The following is a 15581-nucleotide window of genomic DNA, read 5'->3' on the forward strand; positions in this document are numbered from 1 at the left end:
TTATTAAATTCCTAAACTTAAAAATAATTTGAATGATATATTCTTTGCATATTATATAAGATTTCTCCCAAAGGCTATTTCTACATTTTTCCTATTTTCAAAAATAACATTTATTTATTCTTTGTTTTAGATATTGACTAGAGCTTTTAGTAGCCAAATAGTTTTACTTTTTCAGATATTAATTATTTAGTGTTAAGATGTGTATGATAAAAATGATAGGCATACAGTATTAGCCAATCTTGTGTCTACTGAAAATATTAACATTAATACTTCTCAGTACATATGTTGGGCTTTCACAATTCTTTATCAAGTCACACTCTACATACTGATATTGTATTGAACTTTCTTCAGATTTTCTTTAATCATCTCTATGGAATCATATATTGTCAGGTACAACAGAGAAGATTTTTGAGACAAAAAAAAGTCTATATGATCTTTACATAGACAACCAGAACATGAAAGTGGACACACCTTTTTACCAGAAATTACTAACTCTTAGTTCTGCAGACAGAATCAAGTTTAATCACCTGAGACAACTGAGGTAAGAGTAAGCAACTTCAAATAATAGTCTAACAGCTGACTGATTTTGCAGTTTCATGTTAGCAATACTTGAGGTTTTTGAGAGATTGTTTTTGGACCCAAAACATTCTATGGTATTCTGAAACATCAGATTGAATTTTAAATTTTTTTTATGTATAATGCAAATACTAAATATCTTACTCTCCTACAATATACATTTCATAAGTACAAAATTCTTAAATGTTTACACATTCTAAATTTTGAACATTAAATTCCATTGAGATTGTTTGCAAAATATCAAACTGAGTTGTTGAATTTTGCAAGTTGACCAGTCAAAGAACTTATTCAGTGTTTCATGACATAGTTGTATTGTATAATTCTTGATCTCATGTTTAGTGAGTACCCTGCAACAGTCACAGGGAGTAGCAGTACCTCCACATTTCAAGGTTTATTTTCTGGTTGGTCATCTTCAAAGAGAGTGTATATTGTGGATCCAGTTTTACTCTTTTTAAAAGTGACTCTCTAGTCCTGAAGAGATAAGACTTTCTCTGGAAATTTCCTGTATTTTGTACTCTCTTCATTGAGCTGGTCATATGAGCTCAAATTTTTTCATTTGTTTCATTCAGAAATATCTCGCATTGTAACTTCAACATTATGAAATAATCCTACCACTATGTAATGATATATTATTCCACTGTTAGAAATCACTGCATCTCGTAAGGTCCACAATATTTTATTCCTTTTCTTATTAATAGAAACTTGGTAATTATGTGAAGATATAACACTGCATTATGAAAGAGACAAAAAAGGTGCCAGTGAACAGGATCTAATTATAACATCTTCAGTTATTTGTCTTTTTGCTTTCTTGTGTTCTTAAATTTATTAGTATGGTGTTGGGTCATTTTACAAAACCATATCTTTTTGAGACAATACCCTATTTTTTTTTGCAAAAAATTGAGATTTTTTTTATTTTACAAATCAAAAGTATGAGATTTGCTATCACTAGCCTTGAGTGAACTCTGACCTAAAAATATGTGTTTTAATGTGAATTGTTTCATTATGTCATCAACAGAAGGGCAACTCAACCTCCTTGAACAGTAACTTTCCCTAAGTATTTGGTCTTGAAATAACTTCATTCTTTTTTCTTAGCATTATCTTCACTGGATGTGTTTTTAAACATTATTTATGTGATGTTTGTAAGAATTAAAGAAACTTAAATTTTGTTCAAGTTTAACACTACTGTTAGAAGTGTCCTTCACTGTGCATAACACAAGATTTTCGTGCTTTACATTCAAAATTTTATTAAACTACTTTTTGGTTTATGTTATACTAATTGGAATAGAATAAAATCTTAGCTAATAATCCATATTTTAGTAATATATAGGTATTATGTCTTAATTCTAGGAACCAATATTTAAAAAAAAAAAGAATTTTCCCTTGCGTGATACACGTGAATCATTTTTTCTTAACATGTCATTTTCCTTATTTTATCCACTACTCCTCGAAAAAAAAAGTACAAAATTAAATGTAAGTTGCTCACTATAAAATCTTCATTCAAACAAATTACATTTTTTATAATTTTCAATTTTGTTTGGTTACAGAGCTATTGGATATAAAATCAGACCCTTCCTGCTACACTTACCTTTACATCCTGTATTTCATAATTTGTTAATAGTTCTCTGTAACATTTAATTATATATTACCTGTGACTACCAGAAAGTCAAGGTTTTCATCTGTCAAATTATGTATTGTACATCATTTTGTTCTTAATGTTAGTTTCACTCAGAATACCAACCTTGTTCCCACCAGAAAGTTAAGAACTAGCTTGTTTGAATTGGTATTGACTCTTAAAACGAAATTAAATATTCATAAAAATTTTAAGAGCTAAGGGAATTTGTCTACGTTTTGCATGTTATTAGTCTATATTGCTTGATGCATTATTTAATTAAATAAAAATTAAGTGCATTAGTACAAAGATTAAGATTAGCTTTCTTCAACAATCGACAGCAAGAATATTGGTTAAGTATTTTATTTCTTATTTTTAATGTTTATTCTTCATGTATAATTATAAAAATAACTAATGTGAAAACAGGAAACTTTTAGGTTTATATAAAATTAGATTAGGTAAAATGTATAAAATAATAATAAAAATGTTTCATGAGTCACACATGCTAGCAGCTTATGGGTAATGTAATTCATTAGCCTAACATAAGCTGCACGTTCCCTGAGTGATTTATATCTTATAATGGTAAAGATAATAGTTAGACGTGTTTCAAAGGGCAGTAAAACAATAATATATAATTATAAATAAATGTATACTATTACAAACTGGGAGCTACTTAGGATAACCAAATGTAGTTTTGTATCACAGTTTAACACTCCTACGAAAAGTGGGGCCTAATAGGCCTCAGAGCAACTTGAAAGGTTATTAATATTAGGCTAATAATTTTGTATTTAAATGAAATTGCCAGTTAAATCCATTAATGAATGGATTAACAAGATTCCCACTGTCCCTATCTACTATCTAGTGAAACCACAGCCAGGGGAACGGGCTTGGAGAAATCAGGACTAGAAACGTCTTTTCGTAGGAGTGTTAAATTTATTCTAGAAAGGAAAAAAAAGCTTAATTTTAAGGGTTTTTTTTTATGGTTATGTGGTCGATCAAAGTAATTGATTCCATTTACAGATTACAGATAGGATAAAGGAAACAACAGATAAACTATAAACTTTCACTGAAAAAACGTTTGTAATGCATTCATGAGATTTTATGGATTACAAATTTTAACATGACAGTTACTGTGCACATGGATTATTTCAAACAAATACTCAATATATTCATAGACAAATCTTTATTTTATTAAAAATACTTTGCTACAAGTATGACATTTTGTCTATGAAAGACAAGTAATATTAACCTTTTTGCAACAGTTCATGGGTCAAAGGCATATTATTGAGTGTTGACTTGCATTCAAAATTTTATTGAACAATAAACTTTAATATTATATATGAGTTAATTTCTTAGTTTAAAAGTAAATGTTAAAGTAACACACCTAAATTTAGATTTTAGTGAGTCACATGGTATGTTGAATGCAGCACAGTTTAAAATTAGGTGTTTGTGATGTTAAAATACTAAGTCTATAGTTTTGTACAAATTAGGAACTCAAATTACTAGTATTAACAAGCTAGAATATAAAATAAGAACCTCATATCTTTTTAATTTGCTGCTAATGGCTTATCTACTGAATCAAACACAGTGGCCACTTTCTTCTCTTTTCATTTTTGGAAACAGTCCCTTATATAGACTCACCTCAATATATGGCACATGAATAACCAATCGATAACTTAGAATTTCCCTCTAGTGGTTCTCTTAGACATTTTAATCTGTGGAAAGGCAACTGCATTCTTTCAAACAAAGATTTAAAGAATGTAGGTTATGCCTTTAGTCTGCTCAACATTTCATATTTTTTAAAACATATAAATATATCTTAGTTACTAAGCTTAATAAATTAGTGGAATTCTGTGGTATCATTATAGTTATTTATGATTTTTTTGGTTATTCAGCTATGTATATAAAACCTGAAAAACAATTTGTTTGATATCCTCCACATGTGAATTTCAAAAGGCTTAGCAGCCTATGTCTAGCAGCAACCGAATTTAATGGTCATAGCAAGAAGAAATAATTGTTAGCTTTCCTCCTTAATTTATTGTCCAGTATTTTAAGAAAAATAAGTTTAATAATTTATTTTTAAACAGTGATAATCTTAATACATATATAATGTATAATAATTGAAATGTGACAAAATTACAAAATACTAGTCCACTAAAACATAGCCAAGACAGGGAAGATTAAAAGGCAGTTTTATGTTATTGGATATGTAACATTAGTGCATGAGCACAGTGCCAATGCAAGCTATGTAATGTTAGCTAGGCATTGTAAAAATTATATATAGCATTATGAGACTTAAGTTATATGTTATATAGTTATTTTAGCATGAAAAAGCATTATTTATGTTAATTTCCTAATTTTTTATGATGATTACAAGGTTGGTTAAGTGACAGACTCCACATAGTTAGAGTACAGAAAATATAGTTTTACTGAAAGTAAATGTTTGAAATGTATTCAGAAGGCTTTAGAGAATACACAAATAATATTTGACATTTGTGGGATGAAGAATAGTTTTTTAATCACAAGATGAAATCACTATGCACTCAGATTAGTAGTGAAACAGACTCAATATTTTCACAAACAAATTTTTAGTAAAAATATTTCATTATAAATCTGATTTTTTGTGTACAAAATAATTTTTACTAAAAGTCCACCAAATTTTGTGAAGATACACATGCTGTATACTTAACATCTGCAGCCAAACTCTGTATGTATTACAAAAGGGTTAACAGAAAGACTAATTTTGTGATGATGTACACAATTTTGAAAGTTAAAAGTATTGCATCTAAAAGGACTAAACATGTATTGAGAGGTCATGTGGTTAGCCAAATCAATGAAGCATGTATTGAGAGAGTTCACTTGTTGTTTTCATTATTAAGAACAAAAATCTTTTCCCGATTGTGAATTTTCAAGTGATGGCAACTATTATTTCATCCTGTGATTGTGATGATGTTACAAACATGGACTTCCTTCCATCCATTGAACAGATATTTCTTCTTCTAAGTTTGGACATGACTAGGACAATAATGATTTTGACCAGCTGTTCTGCCCACCAGAGCTTGCTCTAGGTCAATGGTTCTTAACCTGGGTTCAATCGAACCTCAGGGGTTCAGTAGAGGTCAAGACACACACACTGTGTGTGTGTTTGTTCCGTTCACCCCACTAGTGTGATTCATGACGTCATGCTCTACTTGGCCAACATTGGCTGCGGCTGATCATGTCACATCACTTGGCCTTCACATCTGTGCTGCAGGGAACTTTGTGCACTTAGCAGTTGACTTGTGATTTTAGTAATTGTGCGTCATTTGTGATTTTTTTCCTAATCTTTCAATCCCTTCATACTAACTATGTCAAGCAAAAACAGAAAGTGGTCGGACAAATACGTACAATATGGATTCACGTGTATAATGGAACATAATGGGAGTCAGCATCCTCAGTGCATGATTTGCAATGCTAAGTTGAGCAATTCTAGTCTAGCACTGGCAAAACTAAGAGAACACTGCCTAAAGCTGCATGGACATGGGAAATACAAAGAGAGCCAGGTTCGATGAAAAGGCTACTTTACCTGTTCTCAACTTTGTACCCATCGACAAACCGATCCTCACAGCATCGTACGAAGTTGCGTACTTGATCACAAAGCAAGGCAAACCACACATCATTGGTGAAGCACCCATAAAACCAGCTGTGTTGAACATGGCAAATATCATGCTGGGAAAAGCTGCTGAAAATAAGTTATCCCAAATTCCTCTTTCAGACGACACCATCAGCAACAGAATAGATGACATGAGCGATGACATATTGGCTCAAGTAGTTGCAGATCTGATTTCAAGCCCAGCAAAATTCAGCCTTCAACTTGACGAGACCACCAACGTTTCCAATCTAAGCCAGCTTGTTGTATTCATGTGCTATATGAAGAACGAGATAAAATTTTTTTTATTTTATAGGCCTCTTACAACAACAACTAAGGCAGCCGATGTGAAGAAACTTGTGGATGGCTTCTTCAGAGACAACGATCTTTTGTGGGATATGGGGGCAGAAGTATTAAAAATTGTAGTGGAATGTCTAAACTTTGTGCGAAATAGTGCCCTGAAGCACCGCATCTTCAAAGAGCTGTGTAATGAAATGGGCTCTGAATTCGAGGTACTTCTGTACTATTCTAACATTCAGTGGTTATCCTGGGGAAAGGTGCTGAATCATGTTTTTGCCATCATGTTATGAGAGCACCAACATTGTCATGCAGATTGCTCTGAAAAATCTGAGTTCATTCTCAGTTTGGCATACATGGCTGATATCTTCAATGCTCTCAATCAACATATGCAGGGTGGTGGAGTCAACATCATCAAAGCGGAAGAAAACCTGAAGGCTTTTCAAAAAAAAGCTACTGTTATGGAAACGACGAACAGGGAATGATAACTTCACCAACTTTCCCCTGCTGGACGACTGTGTAAGTAAGATCGAAGATGTGTCTGAAATCGGAGACATTTCTGTACCTGGGGAACTGAAGCAAGCAATTGCCATGCATTTGGATGAGTTCACACAGTCTCTTGACAGATACTTCCCAACCAGAGAGTCATATCCAGCATGAGTGAGACAGCCGTTCACGTTTAGTGTTGCAACAGCAGATGTCAATGATGAATACCTCGACGAAATCATTGAACTTCAGCAGAGCCAGGTTCACAGCAACTTTTCAGAACAACAACACTCTCAACGTTTTAGTGTCACCAAATCGTAGCATACCCTCTTATTGCTAAGAAAGCCCTTGAGATACTCATACCGTTTGTTACAACGTATCTTTGCGAGCAATCCTTTTCGAGGATGGCAGACATAAAAACGAAGAAAAGGAACAGACTTTGTTGTGAAAATGATATGAGAGGCACTTGCCAAGGTGAAGCTGTGCATTTCTGAACTTGTCTCTGAAAGGCAACAGCAAAAGTCACATTGATTTGCAGTAAATATTCATTGAGTTTTGTTTTTGTGTGAAATTCATGTTTTGTTGGTTTTGTTCTTTGAACACAGTGATATTGTGTACAATTGATTCATGGTTCATTTTGTGCACTAATAAAATATCTACTTATGTTTTGAATTTGAAAAAATCCTATTTTATTTTTCCAATTATGAAGGGTTCGGTGAATGCAAGTACGAAAGTTCCGGAGTTCAGTACCTGCAACAAGGTTAAGAACCACTGCCCTAGGTACTTCTTTGTCTGTGGAAAAAAAAATCCTCAACCTTCCAATCTCTTTCTTGATGTGATTTTGCAGGTGTTTTGTTTCTCATTGTCCAATGCCTTCCTGTTTCTCCAGTTCCTTTCTACACAGAATTCATTCAAAAGATTACTTTGCCTTCTTCCCTCCTTCTCCTGATATTAGGTTTCATGTGGACTTGTTTCTTGAACAACAGCCCAACCATACTTATATGCTTTGGTCTCCTTTGTCTTAGCTTGTAGCTATTCTTCATTTCCTTTTTGTGGTTCTCACTTTTTTGGAATATTTTTTTTTCACATGCTTAGGGGGTGGACATCTCTACTTCTGTTTCACTTCCTAGTGCTTGATTTTTCACACCTGTGTCTTTCTTACCACCCTCCTACATTACCTCTTGCCCCTTCACAATATTTCTGAGGTGATTTATTGTGCCTCAGAAGGCTTTCCTGGAGAAGTTTGCTCTCCCTTTTACAACGTTAGCCTGTATTATTATTACTATTACTACTATTCTTCCTTCAAGGTTCCCCTTCTGTTGAGACAGGATGCTCTTCTGACTAATGTTTTGTGACTCACACCTCTGTGGTCTTTGCCTGGAGGTCCTCAGGGATGTTTCAGACTTTCTGAAAACTTGGGTTGAGATTACCCCCGCATCAATACTCATTCTTTTCCTTGGTGTCTCATCTTTCTAAACCTTGTCTTTTCCATATCTTCCTTTTATATTTCAGCTTTCCAATCTTCTTGTTCCTGTCCTTCAACTTTCTGATGTCATGATCATTGCTTATTTCATCAGGTCTGTACCACTGGGTGCTCATCTGACTTACACCTTTAATCTTAGTTTTTCAGCTGATAGATGGGTGTTTGTATATTAGTATTTTTGTTTTTTACTAACATGTGTTAAAAGGATTTATTCTTTACATATGTTTATAAATATTTGTTTTCTTACTTAGTTGAGCTTTTAAGTTCAATATATTGTACATTTTGTTTGATTCTGCTACTGTGTGAACAGTGTAATTTAATTTAAGTACACTTAGTCAGCAGTTTAATGTTGCTCCATCTTTGTATATAACCCATTCTTAATGCTAGATATACACAACTGTTTAAGTTAATGTGTTATTATTTAGATAGTTTAAGTATAATGTTAAATGTAGTTATTTTTAGTAGCAAAGCAATAGGCTTGTTTAAGTAACTGTGTATGAATCATTAGTTATTTAGTTCAGTTGTTGTGAATTAATGCTTGTGTTATTATGTTATGTTACCAGAAATTTAAGATGTTCTTGTTGCTTCAGTTTAATACTGGTGTATCATAGTGGCTTGTAGTATATTAAGTATGTATAATTTCTGTTAGACTATAAGTATGGATCCAAATTTGACCAGATAAGTGGATATAGAGGGAAAAACAAATTGGGCTCAAAGGTAACCATGTGCAAGAATTTTTAGCAAAAAACAAAAACTTGAGAGAGAACATCAACAGTGGATAAAAAAAAAAATGGAGAGACTGGAAAAAGAGAGAAAATAAGAGCACCAATTGAGATTATCAAGCTCTCTCAACAGAAAGACAGAGGACCCAAGATCAACTGGCCCAGACTACTCAAATTTGATGAATAGAAAGATATGGATGTTTTCATGGAGAAGTATGTAATATTATCCCAAAGTCAGAACAGGGACAGAGGTCACTGGGTAGTCTGTCTCAGCTCCTTATTTTTACAGGAACAGCCTACAAGTGTATGTGAGAATGATGACAAAAGGTGCCTTAGACTATGACAAGTTTAAAGTGACTTTGCTAAAATGCTACAAATTTATTGAGGAAAGTTTTCACTGGAAGTTCAGGGAAGTCAAATCTGACACCTGAGAGACTGTATTTCAGTTTGTAGCATGTCTACAGTGATACTTTACAAGATGGACTGGCATTTCCAAGCTTGAAGGTCGTTTTGAAGGACTAGCAGATCTGCTAATATGTGAACAGTTTATCACATGCTCCACTGACATGCCACTGTTCCTAAAAGATATTGGCAAGATAATCAAGGTGGCAGAATAATATGAGGAGACCCATGGAGGGAGTATAACTGGTAAATCCAAGCATAACCAGAAAGAGAATGTCACCAAAGGTGACAAAAAATCAACAGATAAAGGGGAGAGGAGGTTCTATGCTTGTTATAAAAATGGGGCACATTGTGAGTGCACATGTAACTAAAAAGGAACAGCATAAACTTTAAAAGAAAAAAAGTGACTTAACAAGTGTTTCTGTCAGAAAAAACAGAATGAAAACAACTGTGAGATTCACCATATGAAGAAAGTGCTGTCACTATCATTAAACAGTGTATGATTGATGGTCAGCTGAAATTAGCAAATGGGTCAATAGTGCCAGTAATTATTGGAGTATGTGACAGATGTCAAGAGTTGCCAACAACTTACACATGCCAGTAGATGAAGACTTTGTCAGGAACAAGAAAGTGAAAGCTCTGCAAGAAACTGGATGCAGCAGTAAGGACCAGTCTAGTACCTGATTGTCACTGATGGACAAGGTACACCTGTTTCTGTTGATTGATGGAACAATGAGAAAGTTTACAGTAGCAAGAATAAAGGTGAACACTTCATCCTGCTTGCGAGTTATATCCCAAATGTATCAGGTCATCCCTTAAGTAATGTCTAATTTTAGGTTCAGAAAAAGAGAAAGGATTTCAAATGCATTTGATGTTATTTAATCAATAATGTATGTTCCATTATTATTAATTACTTCCTGCCAACGATTCACAAGCTTCTGAATGCCACTTCTATAAAATTCTTGAGGTTTGGAGGAAAATAATGTAGAGAGGATAGTTCTGACATCTTCATGTATTCCAAGCTGTTTTCCATCAATATAGCTCTGCAAACTTCTGAATAGAAGATAATCAGATGTGGCAAGGTCTGTAGAATAAGGGGAATGTGGAAGTGTTTCTCAGTATTAGCTTTTCAGTCTTTCAGATGTGATCCTTACTGTATGGGGCCATGCATTATCCTTGTGTAACACAACACCTTTACGACTAATCACAGCAGGTCTCTTGTTTATTCAGTGCAACATTCAAGTGCTTTAACTGCTGACAATAGAAGTCTGATGTAATCATTACATTGAGTGGTAGCAACTCAAAGTGGATCACACCAATAATAATCCATTAACTGCTTAACAAGACTTTCCTCGGGTGGAGGTCCATTTTGGGCTGTGCTTTTGCCAGTTTGCCTGCAATGAGCCATTGTTTGCAGTGCTTAACATTTTTTTAATAAAATATACATGTTCCATCTCCAGTCACTAACCTGTTCAACAAAGGTGAGTTACGTTCATGAGAGTGCAGAGAAGTGCAAATGTCCACTCTTGCTCTAAGGTTGGCTTTTGTCAAATCATTGGGGACCCATTTCATAAGCTGTTGCAGATGACAGTGAACTGTTGAATGGATTGAATTATGCTTCTGTGCTAGTTCTTCAACTGTTACAGCACAATCTTCATCAAGTGCAGCCAACAGCAAGTCATCATTAAACTCGACAGGATGACCTGAACGTGGAGCATAACTGAAGCTATAGTCACCTGATCTGAACTTCTGAAACCAACTTTGACATTTTGCTTATTGAGAGACTGCATCATAAACGCCTTGAATATTTTGTGTAGTTTCTGCTGTACTATTGCCTTTTTTTTTTTTTTAGCTTATAAAGCATTATGTGCCCAATGTGCTCCTCAGATACATCCATCTTTATGAGGGTTTATTTGATTAATGATCTAAAAAAGTGGAGTTGGGTTAGTTTCTTTTACTTGAACATATTTTAGTCATTAAAGCCTTCTAAAAGACAAAGATGATGCACTTTCTGAATTAAATGTTTGGACATTACTTATGGAATGACCTGATAGATCCATGGGAACTGAAGGAAGCACAGAAGAGAGATCCTTCATTGAAAAAAAATTTTGGACAGTGTCCAAGAAATCAAATACAAGACCATGGGGGAAGAGACTTGCAGAATAGAGTACTGTACTGGATTTATCAAGGTAATTCCAACTGGGGAAGTTAAGTAGACCACAGTACACACAAAATACTGGATTTAAGTGATAAATTTCATCACAAGTCAGTTGTGGAAGGACCCCTAGGAGAGAAGAAGATGGCAGACAGAATCACTTGCAACTTCCATTGCCTGGATCAGAGAGGTGACTATATTCTCAGGCCATGTGACATCTGTTGCAGGACATTACCAAGAAGGAAGGTAGCCAATGTATTAATGAGTGAAATGCTCCTTGTGGAAAAGACATTCAGCAGTGTTACTGTGGATTTGATCATACCATTAGCACCTGTATCCAAGAAGGGCAACTGGGACATACTGACAGTAGTTGACTGTGTGACATGTTTTCAGAGTCCATAGTACTGTCAAAGATAGAAAGAGAATAATAGAAGCCTTCCTGAAAGATATCTGCAAAAGCAGTCTTGAGTGACAGAGTGGTGCTGACTTATCAGTACTAGGCAATTCTCTAACTCCCTGTACAACTCTGTAATGAATTTGTGAGAGTTAATGGAGTCATCTTAAAGAGTATACCAAAGATGTGCCAGGAGAGACCACATGACTGGGGCAAATAACTACAAGCAGTATTACTTGTTTACCAAGAAGTCCCATGAGCTTATACAAGATTTTCATCCTTTGAGTTACTGTACAGAAGAGTAGTATGAGATCCAGTGCAGTTACTGACAAAATTGTGGAAAGGAGAAGAAAGGTTAGAAAATAGACCTACTACACTTAAGACAACTGCTTTGAGATATAACATATGAAGATGTTAACATCACTGATGAATTGACTGGCAGATAGAAGAAAGCTATATGATCTATGTATACCCATATGTAGATGTCTTTGCACATAAACCAGGTACAACAGACCTTGTACAACACAAGATTTAAACTACAGCCAAGGGATTCATTTATGGTGAAGTTCTACTAGATGCCATATGTAATGAGACCTAATCAAGGAAGAAGTTAAGGTAATGTTGGAAGTTGAAATCACTGAGCCTTCAAATTCAGCTTACTGTTCAAAAGTAGTAATCGTAAAGAAGAGGAACAACTCAAACTACATCTGTAGAGTTCTGGAAGCTGATCCATGTGATGAAGTTTGACTCTGAACCTATGAACAACCCAAAGGATATCATGCAAAACTAGACAGGGCCAATTTGTTTGGTTGACCACAGTAAAGGTCTAAATGGAAACAGGATCTAAAGAGAAGACAGTTTTGTGACACCAGATAGATGCTACCAGTTCAAGAAAAGTGTTTGGGTTAGTCAACTGCATGATGAGGAAAATGCATAAAATCACCAATATTAAGCTTTGTGTGAATGACATTCTGACCCACACAGTCTGATGGATAGAACACATGAATAAACTTGGAGAGCTCTGTGGCAAGGAAGGGCAATAGATCTGAGCATCAGATCGTCTATGCTCTACATAGGCTATTACGTGGACATTATTTGACACAAGACAAGCATCCAACAGATACCATGAAAGAGGAGAAGCTGAGCCAGTATACAAGATGTACCAGCTCTGATGATTATGAAGAAACTCAGATCCTTCTTGGAGTTAACAGAATATTATATAAATTTCATTTCAAACTATGCTGAGTCATTGCATCACTGACTGAGCTGAACAGGAAATGCCAATCCAGTAAGTCAGTATATCCCAAACTTTCTCAGTTCACACTGCCCTTAGTGTCTCGGCAATTTTTTATGGTACCCCTAGGCAAACAGAAAAAACTAACAATTCTTTTTATTAAGTATTTGTCCTAACAATGTCGTAGCCATTTGAAAGAATAATACATATAGATTGAAAGTAAGAACAATATTTTTATTTCATTTTTAAATAATCACAATTACTAATGGGTTTTGTGCACGTGTTGGGTGCTGCACAGCTTCTCAAACCTTGGAATCAGATTGCACACAGCCACCTTCATTTCCTGTTCCATTATTGATTTTCACATGGTACTTGCTTCTTATCACAGCAACTACCAAAAACCTAGCTTTGCAGAGATATGACGTTGCAAATGTAATTACGATTCGCTGAGCTTTAGCATCTAGCAGCAGATATTTATCTTTTACTGATATACAAAACTCAGCTCCATGCTGCAAAATTTTGTTTCTAAAGTCTTGTCACAAAACAGCTAAGTAAGATTTTCTTCTGCACAAGTAAATTCAGATGGGGCTATAGCCTTGAATGGGTAATTTTCAAACCAGTCACTGAGCTGTTTTAGGTGTTCCTTAAAACCAGATTTTAGTTCATGGGTCAAATCAACTTCATTGGATGTAACAAACTGTTGCAACAGGGGGAAACAGTCTTTGCCACCATATTCATTCATTTTTCTTCTCTACAGTAGTAACTTTTTTCTGAAGGTTGAAACCTCTGCAAGTTTTGGAATGTGTGTGTTGCTTCCCTGCAAAAAGAGGTTCAACACATTCAGCTTTTCAAAGAAATTGCACAGGTATGGTAATTTTCACAAAAAATCAGTATCCAAGAAGATTTTAGTATATTCATGTTCATCAAGATACAGATGGGACAGTACACTCCCACCAGAGAGCCATCACATGTGACAGTAGTACAACAAAGATATGTGCTTAGATCCCATATCCTCAAACAGTTTTTTTAAAAACTTTGCCTTCTGTGGCCTACTTTTTATAAAGTTCACCACTTTCAACAGATTTTCCAGGATTAGGTTCAGTGGAGGACTCAGGTGCTTTGATGGAAGGACTTATCTATGGAATATGCAGTGGTTTCACAGTGCATCAAGAGCTTTGCTTCATATGAGTGCCTACAATCCTCCATAACAGCCAGACACAGAGTGACCACCATTGGTACAGATGCCAACACACACAGTCCAGTCTAAGTTGTTTTCACACACAAAAGTGTCAAGGATCTCAAATAAGTCTTAAGCCAATGTGACACTTTTACAAAAGAGAAGGTCTTCACAATTTTGTCGCCATCCACGAATCAAATGAGCATCCTTGTTACTATCCATTGCCTCATCTAGCTGTAATCTGAATTCCTTCCTTTTAATTTTTCAATTAGCTGATCGTCGAGGTTTTTGACCATATATTGGACTTTACGACTGATAGTATTGTTGGATAAAGGCACCTTTGATCTTCCTGCAGATTCACCAAACATAATATTTCACCCTATCAACTGCAATGGTGTGAGGATTTTTACATTTTGTGACAATTTGCCACCTTGTAGGATGCTAGCAAAGCATTGCTTGTTTCAAAAATGTACCTTTTTGTTTTCACAATTCTTCTAACTTTCTGGTAAATTAATCACAGGATTTACTGGCCATATTAGGATGATTGGTCTCTAAGTGGCGTTTTAGTTTACTTGGAAGCATGCACTCTGAAGCCAAAACTTTTAGACATGTGGACACTCTTCATGATTGTCATCTTTCTGATATTTTTGCTTCTTCACAACTTTGCCACTGGTCTGTGGTTCTCCATCCTTTTTCTTCACTCCCACACTTCTTATTAATGTTCAAAAATATTTCCATTTTTATGCACAAGGAGAAAAATCAACAAAATATTTCACTGAACTTCGCTAGACCTCGCAGACACTTGATCACACCATTCAGTTATTTAATTACTGATGGACCTGGAAAGTCGACAGGTATTTATATACAAAATCTAAGAAATGAGAAAGTTTGAAAAGTTACTGGCATAGCTGAAAGTACAAGTAAAAAAAAACATGTCTCAAACATTCGAGAACATCATCAAAAGGAATGTAGCACAATCTAATGTTAAAACTGTGAACTACCTCGAGCTTGTAGTTTGTATGGTGCCCGACAGATGTTGATATCACTGTTTCTTTTGAAAATGTGAAATATCTCGCACTGCCCCAGGGGCACTGCAGCACACAGTTTGGGAACCACTGCAATAAAATGAAGTGGAAATAACCACAGCAGATGGCATTCCAGAAGTTGAAGAACTTGTTAGGAAGTTAATTACTCTTTAAAATTCACATTTCAACAAACCATTCATCATTTGGACTGCTGTATAAGATATTGGAATTGGAACATAAATTCTACAAGAGCATGAAAAAGACTGTTAAAGAATGAAAAGTTCTATGGTTGAACATGTGGCTGGGCATCATATTTGCCATCTGGAAATTTTAGAACTACCTCTAGGGAAACGAGTTAATAATCCACACCGACCATCAGCCACTTGCATTCAG

General features: G+C 34.9%; 1 protein-coding gene across 11 annotated transcripts in view; it reads left to right on the top strand.

The window, feature by feature from the left end:
• The window catches only part of LOC143236489 (DENN domain-containing protein 11-like), a 48206-nt gene that overhangs the window by 22656 nt on the left and 9969 nt on the right, over positions 1-15581 (top strand). For 6 of the 11 annotated variants that reach the window (XR_013019570.1, XR_013019571.1, XR_013019569.1 and 3 more), the window contains exon 7: positions 391-541. The exons of the other annotated variants lie outside the window; for them this stretch is intronic. Coding sequence is in view for 3 of the 6 variants with exons in the window: in XM_076474776.1 (XP_076330891.1) it covers positions 391-541 (151 nt within the window). In the remaining 3 variants the exon portion in view is untranslated. The remainder of the gene's footprint in view (positions 1-390; positions 542-15581) is intronic. 11 annotated transcript variants of the gene reach the window in all.

This window comes from Tachypleus tridentatus, chromosome 13 (assembly GCF_004210375.1).
Source record: "Tachypleus tridentatus isolate NWPU-2018 chromosome 13, ASM421037v1, whole genome shotgun sequence".
Taxonomy (NCBI): domain Eukaryota; kingdom Metazoa; phylum Arthropoda; class Merostomata; order Xiphosura; family Limulidae; genus Tachypleus; species Tachypleus tridentatus.